The sequence below is a fragment of the Zonotrichia leucophrys genome, chromosome 20 (assembly GCF_028769735.1).
Source record: "Zonotrichia leucophrys gambelii isolate GWCS_2022_RI chromosome 20, RI_Zleu_2.0, whole genome shotgun sequence".
NCBI lineage: Eukaryota > Metazoa > Chordata > Aves > Passeriformes > Passerellidae > Zonotrichia > Zonotrichia leucophrys.
In genome coordinates, this window is record NC_088189.1 from 8,960,840 (window position 1) to 8,976,460 (window position 15,621).

General features: G+C 43.5%; 1 protein-coding gene across 2 annotated transcripts; it reads left to right on the forward strand.

Moving 5' to 3' along the window:
• Positions 1 to 338: 338 nt before the first annotated feature.
• Positions 339 to 14,167, forward strand: YWHAB (tyrosine 3-monooxygenase/tryptophan 5-monooxygenase activation protein beta). Of its 2 annotated transcripts, none has more exons than XM_064729746.1 (6): positions 339 to 452; positions 7,790 to 8,090; positions 9,113 to 9,236; positions 10,184 to 10,347; positions 11,707 to 11,802; positions 12,264 to 14,167. In XM_064729746.1, the coding sequence occupies exons 2-6, from the start codon at positions 7,797 to 7,799 to the stop codon at positions 12,318 to 12,320; spliced, it is 735 nt and encodes a 244-aa protein (XP_064585816.1). In that variant the 5' UTR covers positions 339 to 452; positions 7,790 to 7,796; the 3' UTR covers positions 12,321 to 14,167. The 2 variants fall into 2 exon arrangements, with proteins under 2 accessions (XP_064585816.1, XP_064585817.1); XM_064729747.1 differs by lacking the exon at positions 339 to 452 and adding an exon at positions 4,598 to 4,620.
• The last annotated feature ends 1,454 nt before the right edge of the window (positions 14,168 to 15,621 follow it).

Consider the following 15,621-nt stretch of genomic DNA (forward strand, 5'->3'; position numbering starts at 1 on the left):
TCCAGCAGTGCAAAGAGTCAAGAAAACCAGAAACTGTTTCTTTTGTTGCCGGAGAAACTGCCGCCCTTCCAGGCCGCAGCACTCCCTGCCCGGACTGCCACCCCAGCGCTTCCTGCGGCACCGGGGAGCTCCGCGGAGACAAAGAGCGGCGGGTGTCGGGCTGTGAGCGCCCCACGGGCCGTGTCTCCGGCGTTCTCCCCGCTCGGGGTGCGCTCACACGGCGGGCAGGCCCCGCTGAGCCCCGGGGCCAGGCCGGGCCGAGCAGGATGAGCCCCGTTGCCATGGTGACCGTCCCGCCGGGGCGGCGCGCGGGGCGGTGGCGCCCCCTGGCGCCGGAAGGGGCGTGTCGCGCGGCGGAAGCGGGGCCGAGCGCCGCAGGGTGTGTGCGCGTGTCCGTGCGAGCGGCCGCCGCTGCCGTCGCCTCCGCCCGTGGGATCCGCGCGCGCCGCCAGGTGAGGGCCCGCGGCCGCCATCGCGGCGGGCATCGCCACCGCGGGGCATCGCCATCGCGACCCGCGGGGCCGGCCCGCCCCGGCCTGCCCCCGCCCTGCCCGCTCCGCTCCGCTCCACCCCGCGCGGGGAGCGGCAGGCCGCGGCGGGCGCACCGTGCGGGGGTCCCCGCGGGAGGGTCCCTGGTGCTGCCTCCCCGCTCCTGCGTCCCCCGGGCCGGGTAACGGTGCGACCCTCGGCCGGCGGGCCCCGGCGGGCGGCGCCGCCCCTCGGGAGCTGCCGGCTCTGCCCCGCCCCGGTGAGTCACTCGGTGCCCGGGGCGCGGCCGCGCTCACCTGGGCCCGCCCGGCAGGAAGGGCTGCGAGCCCGGGGCCCGAGCGGCGCTGCCCGGAGCGAACCCGCACCGCCGCACGGCTGGGCCGGCCCCGAGCTGGCCTCGGGCTGCCCAACGCCCGGAGCTCCGTGCCCAGCCCCGAGAGCGCAGCTGCCGTGGCCGTGCCCGTGAGCCGGCCCACGTCGGTGGTCATGGCCGTGTATGAGCGCGTTAGACGGGAACAAAATGCGTTTAGTATGTTCCGATTTTGATCATTCGTGTCCATTTGGGAATAGGGATGCTTTTAGGGAAGGCTCCACAGGGAAAGGATGTTGGTTCAAGCCAGTCCCAGCCTACAAAAGGCTGGGCAGTAACCCAGATCTGGTTGTGGGTTTTGTGTGAGGTAGGTATAACCAGGCGTTTATTGGGATGTTGAAGTAACAGTGGAACACAACCACTGTATTGGCATAAATGCATCTCATGTAAAGATCACCATATAAATTGATGATGGCTTTCAGATAGATTGCTTATTAATAGTTAAAATACATTTTCTAGTGATAAAAAACACATCATGCAGCATCATAAAAGCTAAATTCCCATGGAAAAATATCAGAGACTTTGGCAATGTTTGCAATGTTTTGTATCTTCAGTGGCTGTAGGAATATTTGTGTTTTCACATGTTCACTAACACAGGACACTTCAGTCAGAAATTGTAATACTTTTATATTAAAAAAATGAGCTTTCTTTTATTTTAAAGCAATAATGAGATATAATCTGGTCTAGAAAAGAAAACAAGAACACATGTGCCTTTTTCTCCTTTCATATTAAAGGACTGCAAAAATATCCCCTGTATCATATTTTGTTTATTAAATGGGTACCAATAAAGTGATAGACTCGTTGCACAGATGGGCCTGGTGCAGTTTTCTCAACCTCATTATGTCAGTACCGCATGTTCTGATCTCTGCTATTTTGATGTTGAGTCGTTTTATTTTTTCCTGAGCAGGCCTGTGCCAGTATGCAGCTTTTTGTGATGCATGTGAATAAACTCGGATGAGGAGGAGCTCAGTAAATAATTATTTGGTTAATGAGGTAAAAGCTCCTACTCTGATCCGTGTGGTATCCTAATACCAGGCATTACACTAGTGTGTCTGTTACATGGCCACATTTCTTGCCCCACCCTGTAATATAAATACTGTCAGTTTATTATTAACAAAATTGATTTACCTGTGATATGAATACATTAGTTTGGCGTGAACTTTATGCCTGGGGGAAGATTTTTTGGGGTTACTCACAATTTCCACCTGGATTCTAGCCAAAACCAATTCTTCTGGTTGGAACAAAAAGGTGTTGCCATGTGGGGATGTTGTGCTGTGGAAGTGCCAGCATGTCTCCATGCAGCTGTTCTGAGCTAAGGGCCATAGGCAGGAGCAGAGCTTTGCTTTTCAGCCTGGCGTTAGGAAGAACAAGGCTGCTGTCACTAAATTTGAGATGTCCATACAATATGAGTGTCCCCACATGCTGTTGGTAGTGGTCATAGGCATTTTGTAATTCTCTATGGAGACAGAAAACCATTGAGTGTCATTTTATTCAATTTTACGAAGCAACAAGTAATGATGGCAGCAGATGGCCAGAGCAGGGTGAGGCATGGCTTTATAGAATGTTAATTTTATCTCAACATTTGCATAGAGATTTAAGCCGAAGGCCAGGGTAGATGCAGAGGAGGCTGAAGTTATGTGCTGCACAAGGTCAGCAAGAATATCACAGCTGTGAAGTCATGTTCCTTTTTCCCTCATTATGTTTGCAGGATATTTTACTGAACTTGTTATACCCAGGCTTCTGGCAGGAAGATTTTGCTGTTCAGATCTTACCAGAGCCATTCATTTTCTAATCAGTTATTTCACAACCCGTGCTAGCCTTTGAGGGAACCATCCAGAGAAACACAACCAATAAAATCAAATGCCTCATACTGTAGGAAAGCAAGGAAGGTGCTTGCATTCAACTGAAAGAGTTTCACTCCATTTCCTGTAAAAAAGAAATGTTGTGAGCATTGTCCAGTTGACAGGGAATGCCATCCCCATCATGCAGCTACTTGTGTCAGCATGTGTGTACCTGAATGGTGGAGAATGATTTTCTGTTTATTTTAGAATTAATGTCCCCAGAGCTCTTACTCTCTGTAGTTATAGAACTGTAATTTGAGATACCACTCACCTCACGTGAATGTTTATTTTCAGAATGAATTGCCTGTCCAGAAATCAAATAAGGTGTGTTCACATGTTGTTGGAATACTGAACTGCAAATTCTGTACCGTCTGCTGCTTCTTCTGTTAGAATTTGAGTGGACTTATGACTGGGAGGTATGATTGCCTCCCATTTCACCAAAGCTCGCTTTGTTTTCCTTCCTCACAGTGAAATATGCGGGTCTGGTAACCTGCAGCTCTGCTCAACTCGTTAGGGACCAGTATGTCAAACCAATAACTACACTGCTTTCTCACCAGTTCTTTTCTGCAAAGTGGAGGTGTTGGTCTGATAGATTCTCATGCTTGCTGTAGAGGGAAAAACAGTGCACAAAAATCAATGAATTAATTAGCATCAGAAGAACAGGTCATCAAGAGCAGCAGACTTCAGACCAATGTAAGCTTATTAGTATTGTCCTGTCAGTTCAATATGTTATATAAGCCAGATTATTTTCAGTGTCAGTTTTCATTTGATTTTTACAGACTTTAAGTACAGTTAGTTCTGATTCATTTTGGCTTTGTCCTAAAGAGCCCATAGGAATGGGAACCAATAAAGGCTACAAAGCAGATGGAATAAGTGCCAAGGAGCAAGCTGTAGTTCTCAAAATCCTGCAGTCTTTCTGAAGAGCAGTAGCTGCATGTTTTACCCCTCAGCTGTTAATGGGATGTAAACCTCCAGTTCTGTGTGTCCATCCACTCTTGAAAGATTCATGGGTGTCCTGACTCCAGGCTGGCCACACCATCCCCTTCTCACTGCATCTTCCACACACTGAAAGATGCAGCTACAAACTAGTGAGTTTTGCAGGTCCTGACCTTCACCTTTGGTGCTTTGTGATGTGTTTCAGTCTTTTCCACACGGGTGTAAAGCTTTTCTGGAGTGTGAGTAAGCACTTACAGTGCCTGCATACATGCTCTTCTGCATTTATAAGAGACATTGAAAGAGCTCTAGGCTGTATGGGAGATAGAGGGGGAAAAAACTGAAAAAAAATTACATTTTGAGTGTGGGACTTCAGATGATTGAAATTTCTGACTGCTGGGCAGTGGTTGGCATTCCTTACTGTGAACAATGTCCAGCCACTTCTATTTTGAGGGCTGCTCAGTTGTGTTGTGCAGATTCTTAAGCAGACAGTGTCTTAAGAATTTGAACTATGTTAATGCATCTAATATCAGAATCTTCTGCTTAGAACAGGCAACTTTCAGGACTCCTCCATGGCTGTGATCTGCACGTCTCTGCTCCTTTTTCCATCTTCCCTCTTTTCCCTTTGCCACCATGGCATGGCTTTATCAGTGCTAGAATAGAGCATTCCTGTCAGCCTCCTGTTCATCACCTCTGTGTGTTTTGCTCCTAGCTGCAGGTAACCTTTGGTAGATGGCTTCTGTGTGTGGCCTAGGTGTATTTTTAGCTCTAGGCTTTGCTTGTTTCAGACCGTGGCACACTGGTCCATTGTTAGAGTGTGGCTTTCATCTCCTCTCTGGGAGGGACCAGTTATAACTGATAGTTGCTTCTTTGCCTTTTCAAACATCACTCCTTTCCTTGTATCTTTTTTCCTTCTGGCAAACACTTCCCTCTTTTGGAGCTCAAGCCAGCATAGCTCTGCAAAGCTCTCTCCAAGCTTCTAACAAGGTAAGCAATGGAGAATCAAATGAGGATTTTAAGTGTTCCTTTATGCAGCATCCTGGGAAGGAAGGAATGGTAGGCTTACTGTCATTGGCAGATATTCTGGTGTGGGCAATGATTTTCTTACTGCATTTGAGTTCTGTTAAATCCATGTTACTAAATAATACTTACGTTTCATAGCAAGCCTGCTAACAGTACAGATATTAACACAAATTAATTAAAATCAACCTCTGTACACTGAATTCTTGCGTCAAAACTAAGCCAGTGAAGTACTCAGGAGCTCCATCTTTAATGATGAGTTTGAGTTTCATATATGCATAAATGACTTTCATGTGCATAAATTAGTTACTTTGCTGAGGAAAGTTGCTTGATGAGAAGCAACATTCTAATCTCTGTGCTGGTATTTTACTTGTATAATTGGTATGTTAAACTGGTTTCTGGATCTCTTTTATCCATTAGGTCTTTGTGTTTTCCTTCATGTGTCCTTACATGAACCGATTGACTCCTGTGAACTGTCTTGCATCTAAATATAAATATGTCAGTGAGCTTGATAAAACAAAGTCTGCACCCTTTCAAAACTAAACTATATTGTTTGTAAACAGAATTCTTAGACCACTATTGGCAAAGTGCAGATCAAAGATAAAAGCAAGTGACTTTTCAATGACAAAATGTAAATTCAGTTGGAGCTACTTGCCTCTGCATTTCAACAAGCAGTCTGCTTCCACATAACAATCACATTCCATGAGAAGAAGAGGAAAAGATAAGATGTTTGCAGTAGAAATACTTCTAGAAGCTGTGCAGACAATGAAGAAACTAAAAGTGCTCTGAAACGGTTTAGTTTCAGTGTCCTGTTGTTCAAAGTTGTCTCTTGTAATGTAAAAAGCATTCTTCAGGTGTACTTTGCTCATATTGGGATTTTAGTGAGTGACTGGAGAAATAGCACTCCCAAATTACTTCCTGCCTTGAGCACATAGTCTGCAAATATGCTGAGTTAAGGGAATGGTTTACAAGGTTTGGAAGACTCAACAGGGAAAAGTGGGAAACAGGGAAAAGTCTCAGGGGGAAACGGTCTGATGATTTCCTTGGGCTTGTTCTGCATTGGTGCTGTGATAGCCTTTCAAGTAGGAAGAAACAAAGCACATCACAAATCCCACTTAACCTTTTCCATCATCAGGAGCTGGCTGTTTGATAAGCCTGTGCAAACCAATGGTAATATCCCCAGGGTAAAAGCTTACTGGGAAAGAGAGAACCAAATGAATCATGCCTTGCCACAAGTTGTCACACTGCTGCCCACAGTCACCCTGTCGTGAAAACAAATTTGAGGGCTTTGATCTGAGGTCTGTGTGGCACCTTTCAATAGGTCCCAGAATCCACTGGTTTAAACACAGCACTTGAAATGCAGCTGAACCAGAGCCCATCTTTACTTACCAGTAAAAGATCCCTTTCCAGGAGGCTGGTTGTAATATTCCTTGTCCTTACTTTGAGTGCCTTATGAGGATGGACGTATTAGAATCTACAAAGGATCAAACACAAGCAGGAGTGAGTGTGACTTGCAGATACAGAGCAGGTACATTTGGTTGCTGGGTTTACTTCAGGAACTCTAATGTGAAATAACAATTTTTTGACTAGATATCCTGGGTGATTTGTTTTTTTGCTAAAGTGGAATATCTTCAGCTGGAGGTACAGAATGTGCTCAAAATAATTCTGTAGTTGGGACTCATCCTCAGCAGTGTGAGCAGTGTGTGAATTTGGGAATGTATCACAATTGGAATTTGGGTCTGTGTCTCATTGTCCTGTTTGAGGATTTGGTACAGGGGACTGGTTTTCCTCTGTAATAGTGTGGTAGGTGATCCTTGGAGTAAAATACAAGTTGAGCAGTGTGTGCAAGATGTTCTCCATCAGAAGCCAGTCAGACTGGAATCTTCAAAGATGAGAGCCAGGAAAAAGGCTGCAGCAATCTCTTTCAGTGTGTTGGTTCTTTCTAATAGGGCTGTAGGTGCTTCTGTAATGAACAGAAGTCTGTGAAATACAAATGTAAACTTACTGTTCTTGTTTGGTTTTTATTCTTGTTTTAGAAGTGGTTTTTAGGCTGTAAGTCTCAGCCTTACAACTTACCTAGACAGTGAGAGCCCTGATTAGGATTTAGGAGTGGGAGAGGATAATTATGCTCGGTACTGATGAGAATAATAGTTCTGGACGTGTCCGAAATTGAACCTGGAGAATTTTTACAGATTAATTTGGGTTGTCTGTGAGTTTGTGAAGTATTGAGGTCCGTTTTGATAAAGGCTCTCCTGTGAGCCTGGCCCTGGGCTGTTTATTCATTCTCCCTGGCATGAGCTCTTCAGCGACCCTGTGGCCATGTGAAGTGCATTCACAGCTTTGGTTGCTAAACTGCATTATCAAAAATGATAAACAAACTGGTTCCATATAAGCATTTTGTTTTGTAGCAGTGACCATTGTGTGGGCCACATCCCATTCAGATTTTATGAATATCAATGTTATTTAAAAGGTCTTGAAAACCTGAGACTGCAGCCACCCTAGCTGTGTAGAGTCATCCATTGTGTAAATGTTGATGCATATGCAAAATAACCCACGTTATTTTCTGGCAGAACATTATAAATGCACTTTCCATAGTTGCCAACACTACAGCTTTCCTGGGTATGGTTTATGTAAACCCACAGAAACATCTCTAACTTGCCAAAAATCTTCAGTGTCAGAAGGAGCTGTCCAGTGCTTCAGTGCTCCTAAGTAGTTGCTCTTGTACTGCAGTAGAGGGAAACAAACAACAACAGCAACAATAAACAAACAAACCTGAAAAAGCCCCAGAAACCTGGTGATTTTTTGGTTAATATCTCCCCAGCTGAGTGAGCTGTGCCTGGTAAAGGAAAGAGAAGAGCTTCATATAGAGCTGTGCTTAATACCAATATGACTTTTGCTGCATTTTGAAGAATGATGCTTTCATATCTTCAGGGTTGTCATTAGTCATTTACACATGGAAATGATACACATTTGGCAAAAGGTCAAATATATTTTTTAAAAGAAACCCTTTGCATTACTTTATTACAGTTGATAGATTTCCCTTTTATTACTGACTGTAAGATCTGCTTCAGCATCAACTTCCCTAGTGCAGACCATGGAGACATTTTTCTCTCTTTTTATTCCTCGCTCATTGCAGGACAGCCATGGATAAAAGCGAGTTGGTACAGAAAGCCAAGCTGGCAGAGCAGGCCGAGCGTTACGATGACATGGCTGCTGCTATGAAGGCTGTCACTGAGCAGGGACATGAGCTGTCCAATGAAGAAAGGAATCTCCTCTCCGTGGCCTACAAGAACGTGGTCGGTGCCCGCCGCTCGTCCTGGCGTGTGATTTCCAGCATCGAACAGAAAACAGAGAGAAACGAGAAGAAACAGCAGATGGGAAAAGAATATCGTGAGAAAATTGAGGCTGAATTGCAGGATATCTGCAATGATGTTCTGGTAATAATCCAACAGCAAAAATAACAGTAGTTAGTACTGCAGCATTCTTCAGAGAGGCTTAAGGAATTTTAGTAGTGCTGTAGACTCTGCAGCACCTTAGCAGGGGAATAATTTTGCATAGCTACATACTTGGGTCCAATTGTAGCTCCTAGGATGGAGCTAAGTCATTTAGCTTGCTTCTTAGGGAATTTGTTATAAAAGAATCTATTTTTTTTTAGCAGCAAAAAGCAAACCAGGCCATGCTGAAGACCCCTGGCTCTGGCTGGAGGGGGTTCACCATGAAAACAAATTTAGATCTGGGGTGCTGACATGAGTCCTGCTAAAAGGCCTGCTGTTTAAATTCCTTAATTAATGAATGCTGATGTCCTGAGTCTTGTTTAGTACCTTTTTTTTCATGGAGAAGATGTGTAGTTCTTCTTCCGGACTGATTTTGCTCTTTCTTTCACTCAGACAGGAGGTATTCCTTTTATTGCTGTTCCATTTGCTTAAGATCAGTCAGAAGCAGATGCTGTCAGTGCAGTCAGATCTTTTCATCTCTTTCTGAGTGCACATGTGCTGCCTGTGCCACTGTCAAACTTTTCAGCTGAAGCTGGAGATAGAATCAGTTTATTGTGGACAATTTCACAGCTCTGCATAGAATTCAAATGTGTAGCAGCAAAAGTGACCAGATGTGCTAATTTCCAAATTTCCAGCTGCTGCTTTTCATTAGTTTGGTCATGGATGTGGGTTTGCATCAGCAGGCTTAAGCCCTGATAGCCTTCAGATCCTGCAGGAGAGAATTGTGGGTAGGATCAACATAGCACATTTTCAGTCTCCATAGATTAGGCTACAAGGAGTTTATCTTTTTTTTCCCAGACTTTAGACAGCAGTAGGCAAAGAGATTAACACAGGAGTCTGCGTAAATCATGACAGAAGTCATTGTTACTGTTTGAACAGCTCATGCTCACCATTGTAACAAAGGCTCTGTTTCAGACATTATTTTTATGACTCAGGAAACACTACTTTTTTTTAATCTTTCTCAGGAACTCCTGGATAAATACCTTATTGTCAATGCTACACAGCCAGAAAGCAAGGTCTTCTATTTGAAAATGAAAGGTGATTACTACAGATACCTCTCAGAGGTGGCATCTGGGGACAATAAGCAAAGTAAGTAGAAATGAAATCTCTCTTTCTCTCTGTGGACCAAGCAGAATCAACTATAAAACCCACTTTTATTCTTTTCCCCAACATCCTGTATTTATTTGTTTTCACTGCTGCTTTGTAGTTATAAAGATAGGTGCAGTGTGAGTCACTTGGAGAAACACTACACTGCAATTAATTGGCAGATGTTCATCAGTACAGTCAAACTCTGCCTGTAGCCTCTGACCACAGTAGCAAGTTTTCAAGCATATGTGGCAGTATAAAATTATTTTCCTGCAGAATGTAGGTTTCTTTCTCACAGAAAATGCTTAGTTTGTTTGATCTCATGTTTAAACTATGAACTCAGCTCAAGTCTTCACTGTTTGCAAACTTTCCCCATACAAATATGGGATATTGGGCTTCTGGGTTCTGAAGTCATAAATTCTGAAATGGGAAAGCAGTGCTGAACTGCCTGAATTCCTGTGAGTGCCTGATGTAGTCCATGAATTGCAAACTTAGCTTGATGTCAGTATGGAGCTTATTGTTACTCATTAGCCAGGAAGGGAATGTTGGCTTTGCCCTGAAACCCCAACCTGAAATACAAAGTTCATGACCTAACTGCAGCATTTAGTTACCTCTTGTTCCCCATATGGTTTTGTCTGGATTTATTATTGATATCTATGACTTTTTCAGCTGGGCTGAAAATGAATGTTTTAAACCAGAACACTTAAGTAGAGTTTGTGTCCATTCAGATTGGTTGGAATTTTAAGTTTCTACTAAAAAATCTATTTCAGCTTTAATTGTTCAGCAAGTGGAAGGCTTTTGCATGTAAAAACATTGAAAGAAGTGTCTGTGCATAGGTAATTGCATGAATTTCTGGTGGCATGGTAGTCTAGGCTAAGAATATAATTGTTTCCCCAGTGAAGTAGAGAGATGTACTGTGTATTTATGTGGTTGTAATTGCTTCTTTGCAGCAACGGTAGCAAACTCCCAGCAAGCTTATCAGGAGGCATTTGAAATTAGCAAGAAAGAGATGCAACCAACACACCCCATTCGACTCGGTTTGGCTCTAAATTTCTCTGTCTTCTACTATGAGATCCTAAATTCTCCTGAAAAAGCCTGTAATCTGGCAAAGACGGTAAGCAGACTCTTCATATCACCAATTTTTGTGGAGGCTGAGGAGGTAATTACATGGTTACAGTAGCACTTTGTAGATGATTATGCTTTCTCATATCAAATTCCTTAAAAATGCTGTCATAAAATGGTTGTCATTGTAGTATATTTTCAGGTAAGTTGGTTTGCTAGACTAGCTTAGCTTTGGGTAAGGCTAATTTGCTACTGCAGCTGTTCCAGTGACAGGGAAGACAAATTGCCTCTGTTTAATGTCCACCTAATTCTCTTAGAATGTGTTTGTGTCAAAATTGAAAACACTTGAATTAATTTAGCAGTTCTAAAGTGAAATATTTATTTAAATTGAAGCACTTAGCCAGTACATGAAGTGTTGTCTGTGTGCCAGTCTTTGTAGCCCTAAATGTCCTTGTTATCCATATGCATGTGTGCCTCTCTCTCCAGAGACCAAAAAGAGCTTTTGTGATGGGTTGTGGCAAACAAATAGCCAGTTATATTTTCCTTAGCCTTCTTCCTAAAATGGGATTAGTCTTCTAAATGGAGCTTTTTGTGTCTGTGAAAATTGTCTGGTAGTAACTTGAATAACATGGCATTAGGTGAATATTTGTGTTCTTAATATGCATTTCAGTAAGACTTTGTAGCAAGAAGTGATGCTGTGCTGTAAAATGCTGCTGCTGTTCTTGCCTTTTTTAGTTAAAATGCTTACATCTGTTTGAAACCTGAATGAAGAAATAGCAGTTACGGCTCTCAGACTCACAGTATTGATTTTCATGTGCAACAGATGGATGGGAAGAATGGCTTTGTTAATCTCTAGTGGAACATACCTGATTTCCTCTGCTGTTTTGAAAAGAAATTGGAAACCTTCCTCCCCACTGTCGAAAAGTCTTGTGTTCCATTTTCTTGTCTGCTGACTCGTGTGCAATATGTATAAATATGTACTCATTCAAGTAATGGTACCTTTGTCTTTCACTACTTATTTAGACCAGGGAGACCTTCCTTTTTAATGAAAGTCCCTTTTTTGTAAATGTTGTCTTAAACCTGACTTCAAGCTATGTGAACCATTTCTCAGCATGACACATAAGAGTGCTCTTGCCTCTTCAGTATTTGGTATTGGCATTTAGTAACATTTTTCTGGGCTTTTATCTGGACACCCCTGAAGACTTCTGTTTTCCCCGGGCTGTCTAGGATCTGGTGCTCACTTTGTTTTACGTTTCTTCTTGTGGTGGGAAAGAAAAATACTGGAAGCTTTTTTATAGAACGTGGATAGTTTTTATAGAATGTGGATAGTAATGTGGCAGATTTTAAGCTCTGTATAAGCAGAAGTGACTTCAGAAAGCTGAGTGTGAAAGGGCTGTGTTTATGTTTTTAGGCATTTGATGAAGCGATAGCAGAGCTGGACACGCTGAATGAAGAGTCCTACAAAGACAGCACCCTGATCATGCAGCTGCTTAGGGACAACCTCACTGTGAGTACCATGGGGCAAACCACTGCACTCTAGGCTGCTGCACTCTGAAGTGGGACTCAGCATCTGAAAGCTGATGCGGTTCTGTGCCGTTAAAAGCTTTTTCTGAGGCGTTAACTGCATGTGTTAACTGCGATGCTTTTTGTAACCAGACCAGCTAGACTTGCTTGTTTAAACTACGAATCACTTGTTAACTGCTGTAACAAACTCAGATTCCTTTTGTAACACAGAGTGGAGTTTGTTCTCAACAGTTTTATGTGAAACTTCTGGCTTGTGCTAGCTTCTTGCTTATCTTTTATTCATGTTCTAGTTTATTATTCTTCAGCTTTACTATTAAGTTCAGTTCTGCATTGCTCTTAGCTGAGAAAATTGCACAGCTACTACTAATTACGCTGTATTCCCCTTCCTGACAATTGTAATTAACCGTGCTTCCAGCATAAACTCGTGTTTGTATTTCCTTACAGCTATGGACGTCGGAAAACCAGGGAGATGAAGGGGATGCTGGGGAGGGAGAGAACTAATGGCTGTCACGCTTCACTATATGTTCAATGTCACCCTGTATCCTACACATAATCCCTTTGTGCGACAAGCAAAAAGAATAGTACATTGACTTTCACAACCTCAACGTAGCAAAAACTGTCTGTGGGGTAAAACCGGTTGGTTGGTGTTTTGTGTACCTAGAGCGGAGGTCGGGTATTCCAATGGCATTCCGAACTTTCCTATTCTGAACATTTACAGTTCCGATTACCGTGTTTATATTTTTAACTGAACACTGTGATGATAATAATAATAAAGGGTTTTGTGATTGCAATTGACTTTACAAAACTCTTCTTGGTAGAAAAGTAGACATCAATTATGTAACTCTGGCGAGCTTAATTTGGCACCAAAATAGTTGAAGTACAATTCTGTTGTAAAGTTGTACAGAAAGTTATAGAGATTCTATTGCAACACTGGGGCATGGAAGGAAAACAATCCAATGTATGGCATTCCAGTTAGGGACACTGCTATGAGGTAGTTGAACAGGCACACTCTGTAGACATTTGTAACCAAGTCTGAGGCACCACTTTCAGTCAAAAGCTCACTTTGTCAATCCTGTCTTTCTGGGGATGGGGTTTGTTTTGGGGAGGAGGGAAACAGGGGAGTTAGCAGCTTGATTTCCAAACTCTTTACACTGGCAGATAACTGGGGTTTGACTTCTCAAAGTGCTTTCATGCTCATACCACATGCATGACTAAGCCCCTTCCCACAGCAATAACTTTTACCTAGTTACAATTTAGATATTCTTCAGTAGTAAATATTCTTGGTTCGCTGCCATGGACTTGCAATAGGAGAAGATTCAATTTTTTGAATGGCCTTATTAGTTTGAATGATACCATGAAGTGATCTGCCACTTTTGCATTACTTTACTCTTAGGTAAATCAAAATCCCCATGGTATTCCCATTCTCAATTTATCCTGAAAACTTTTAAAATAATCCACTGAGCCATCTTTTAGTTCACTTTATTCTCCCACTGGACTCTGTTCATCCTTGACCCTTTCACCTGTTTAAACTCCATTAAAGCAGTTTTGGACTCCCATATGCATCATCCTCCCATATACATCTTTGGTTCCTGGTATGTCAGAATGGTGGATGAGGCCTGCACCTCACCAAGGACAGATTTCTTCCTTGGGTGTTCAAGAGCTGCCAGTGCTGCTGTGTTCTTCAGCTCTTGTCTGCCATTCTTTGGTAGTACCAGGAAACTGGCTCAAGTACTGGCTCAAATATTCAGGATTTCCCATCTCGTACTGGAATGCAGACCTGCACATCTGTAATGCTTGTAATATTTGAGCTCCAAATGTCCTCACCTTGTCATGTTTCAAACATGTCCCATTAAACAAAACCTAGCAAGAGTTGCGTGAACAATGCAGTGGAAAAGATAAGGAATAGTCACCTATCAGTCCCGTGGTATCATCCCCTGCCTTCACATTCCACTTAGGTATAGGATCCATCTGTTTGTCCATCTGTCTGCTGAAGAGAATTTCATGCACTGATTTTAAAACTCCCCTCTACTAGCTGAACAAATTGTGCAGTTAATACTTGGCGCTTGATAAATGCAGTAGTGAATGTGGAACCGAGCCTGTCTGTATATCTGGTAGCTCTTTTCGCTTTGTTTTTACTGACCAGTATTCTGCCTAAAGTTTGCTTCTGTGACGGTTATATTGCCTAGCACACACGTGGTTGTGAGAATAGTATAGCAAAAAGAAATACCTGGTTATTGATGTACTAGATTTGTGTATGTCTTTTAAACAGTTCTAGTTTCACCTTACACAAAATAATCAGGAAAGTGTAAAAGAATTCAAAAGTGAATAATAAAAAAAAAATTTTATCATTTGGTTGTCTGTTGTCTTTGCTATAGTAGTGCCGAAACCTGTGGTAGTAAAATCACCACTTGTACTCATTTTTCAGTTTGTGTGAGTTGATTCATGGTTTACAAATACTGAGTTACTCATTCCTTTAACGAGAGACTTTCCCACACACCCTCCCAGATTTGGAGGAGAAAACACTGTTTCTCTTCTTTTTCATCAAGGGCATACTTGGAATACATTGCCATTGCAGGGCTTAAATGCAACTCTGAATAACTATTTAACTTGCCCCGAGTCATTGCATATTGTGAGGTCAAACACACTGTAAATGAGAAAAGCCAGTTGGTTACATTCAGAGATTTTTCTTGGGAATCTTTTAAATACCCACTCTGTCCAGAGGGCTGGCCTCACCTCTGCACACACAGCTCTGCTTGTCTCACACTGGGCTGTGCTAAAGGAGCACCAAGAGTGCAAAATAGCAGAGGTGCACTGGACATAAGCACGTGAAGGGATGGATGGCAGTAGCCAGGCAGCAAATGCCAGGCAGCCTGAAAGCTCCAAGGAAGCTTGGTCCTGCTCCCAGAGTGTGGCAACACAGAAGTGGGCACAGTGGAAAATGTCACTTGGCCGCTCTGGATTGACCAATGAAGGCATTAGGACAAAATCTAACCAGCTGTTGCTTGACTGCTGTTCTGCCCTGTGCCGCGGCTGTACATGGTGGTCCCTCCATGTCTGGAATTATTGCTGCTTTGTCATTTTCTCCAGCCTTCATGGACGTACCTAAATGTATGCACATACCACATATAAAACACAAATTATTTTATAGTGTGCACCAGCTCCCAGTCTGATTCATGCTGATGGCATTGTCAGCTCTGAGAAGAAAAATCCCTGCATCTGCTAGCTGTTCTTGTTCAGAGACCACCTCCTGTCTCAGTCCTTTCACATAACATCTCTCATCCTGGCTGTCTCTTTTGGGGAAATCGTGAGCTGAGGAGGTTGCTCTGCAGCACTGATGAGTTGAGGGGGTGTCTCCATTTTTTATTTAATTCTGTCTTTGTGGGAAAGGACACTGCAGCTGGCCCAGCCACAGTAAGAGTCCAGGTGCACTCAACATGTTTGACTCATCCAACTGTTGCTGCTGCAGCTTCTCATTCTTGATGCTGATCTGATCTTCGGGTGAGGCCTCTTGGTGTGGGAAACCACCAGAAGGCTTTTATGAAGGTGGTGGTTGTGATTGCCTCGCCGCTGACCCTTCCGAGGGTGCAGGATGGGTGGAGCCGGATGCCAGGGGAGCTGCTTTGGAATTGCACGGCCTGCGGCTGGAGGTTCCTGTGTGCTTTCATCCGGCGTTTCAGCAGCACAATCACAGAACAGCTGGGGTGCGATCTCAGTGGGTGAAAGGGAGCTCACAGAGCCCCTGGGCCAAACGGACTAGAGTGATGATAGCTGAGGCCATATTCCCTGGCTCTCTGTTGGGTCC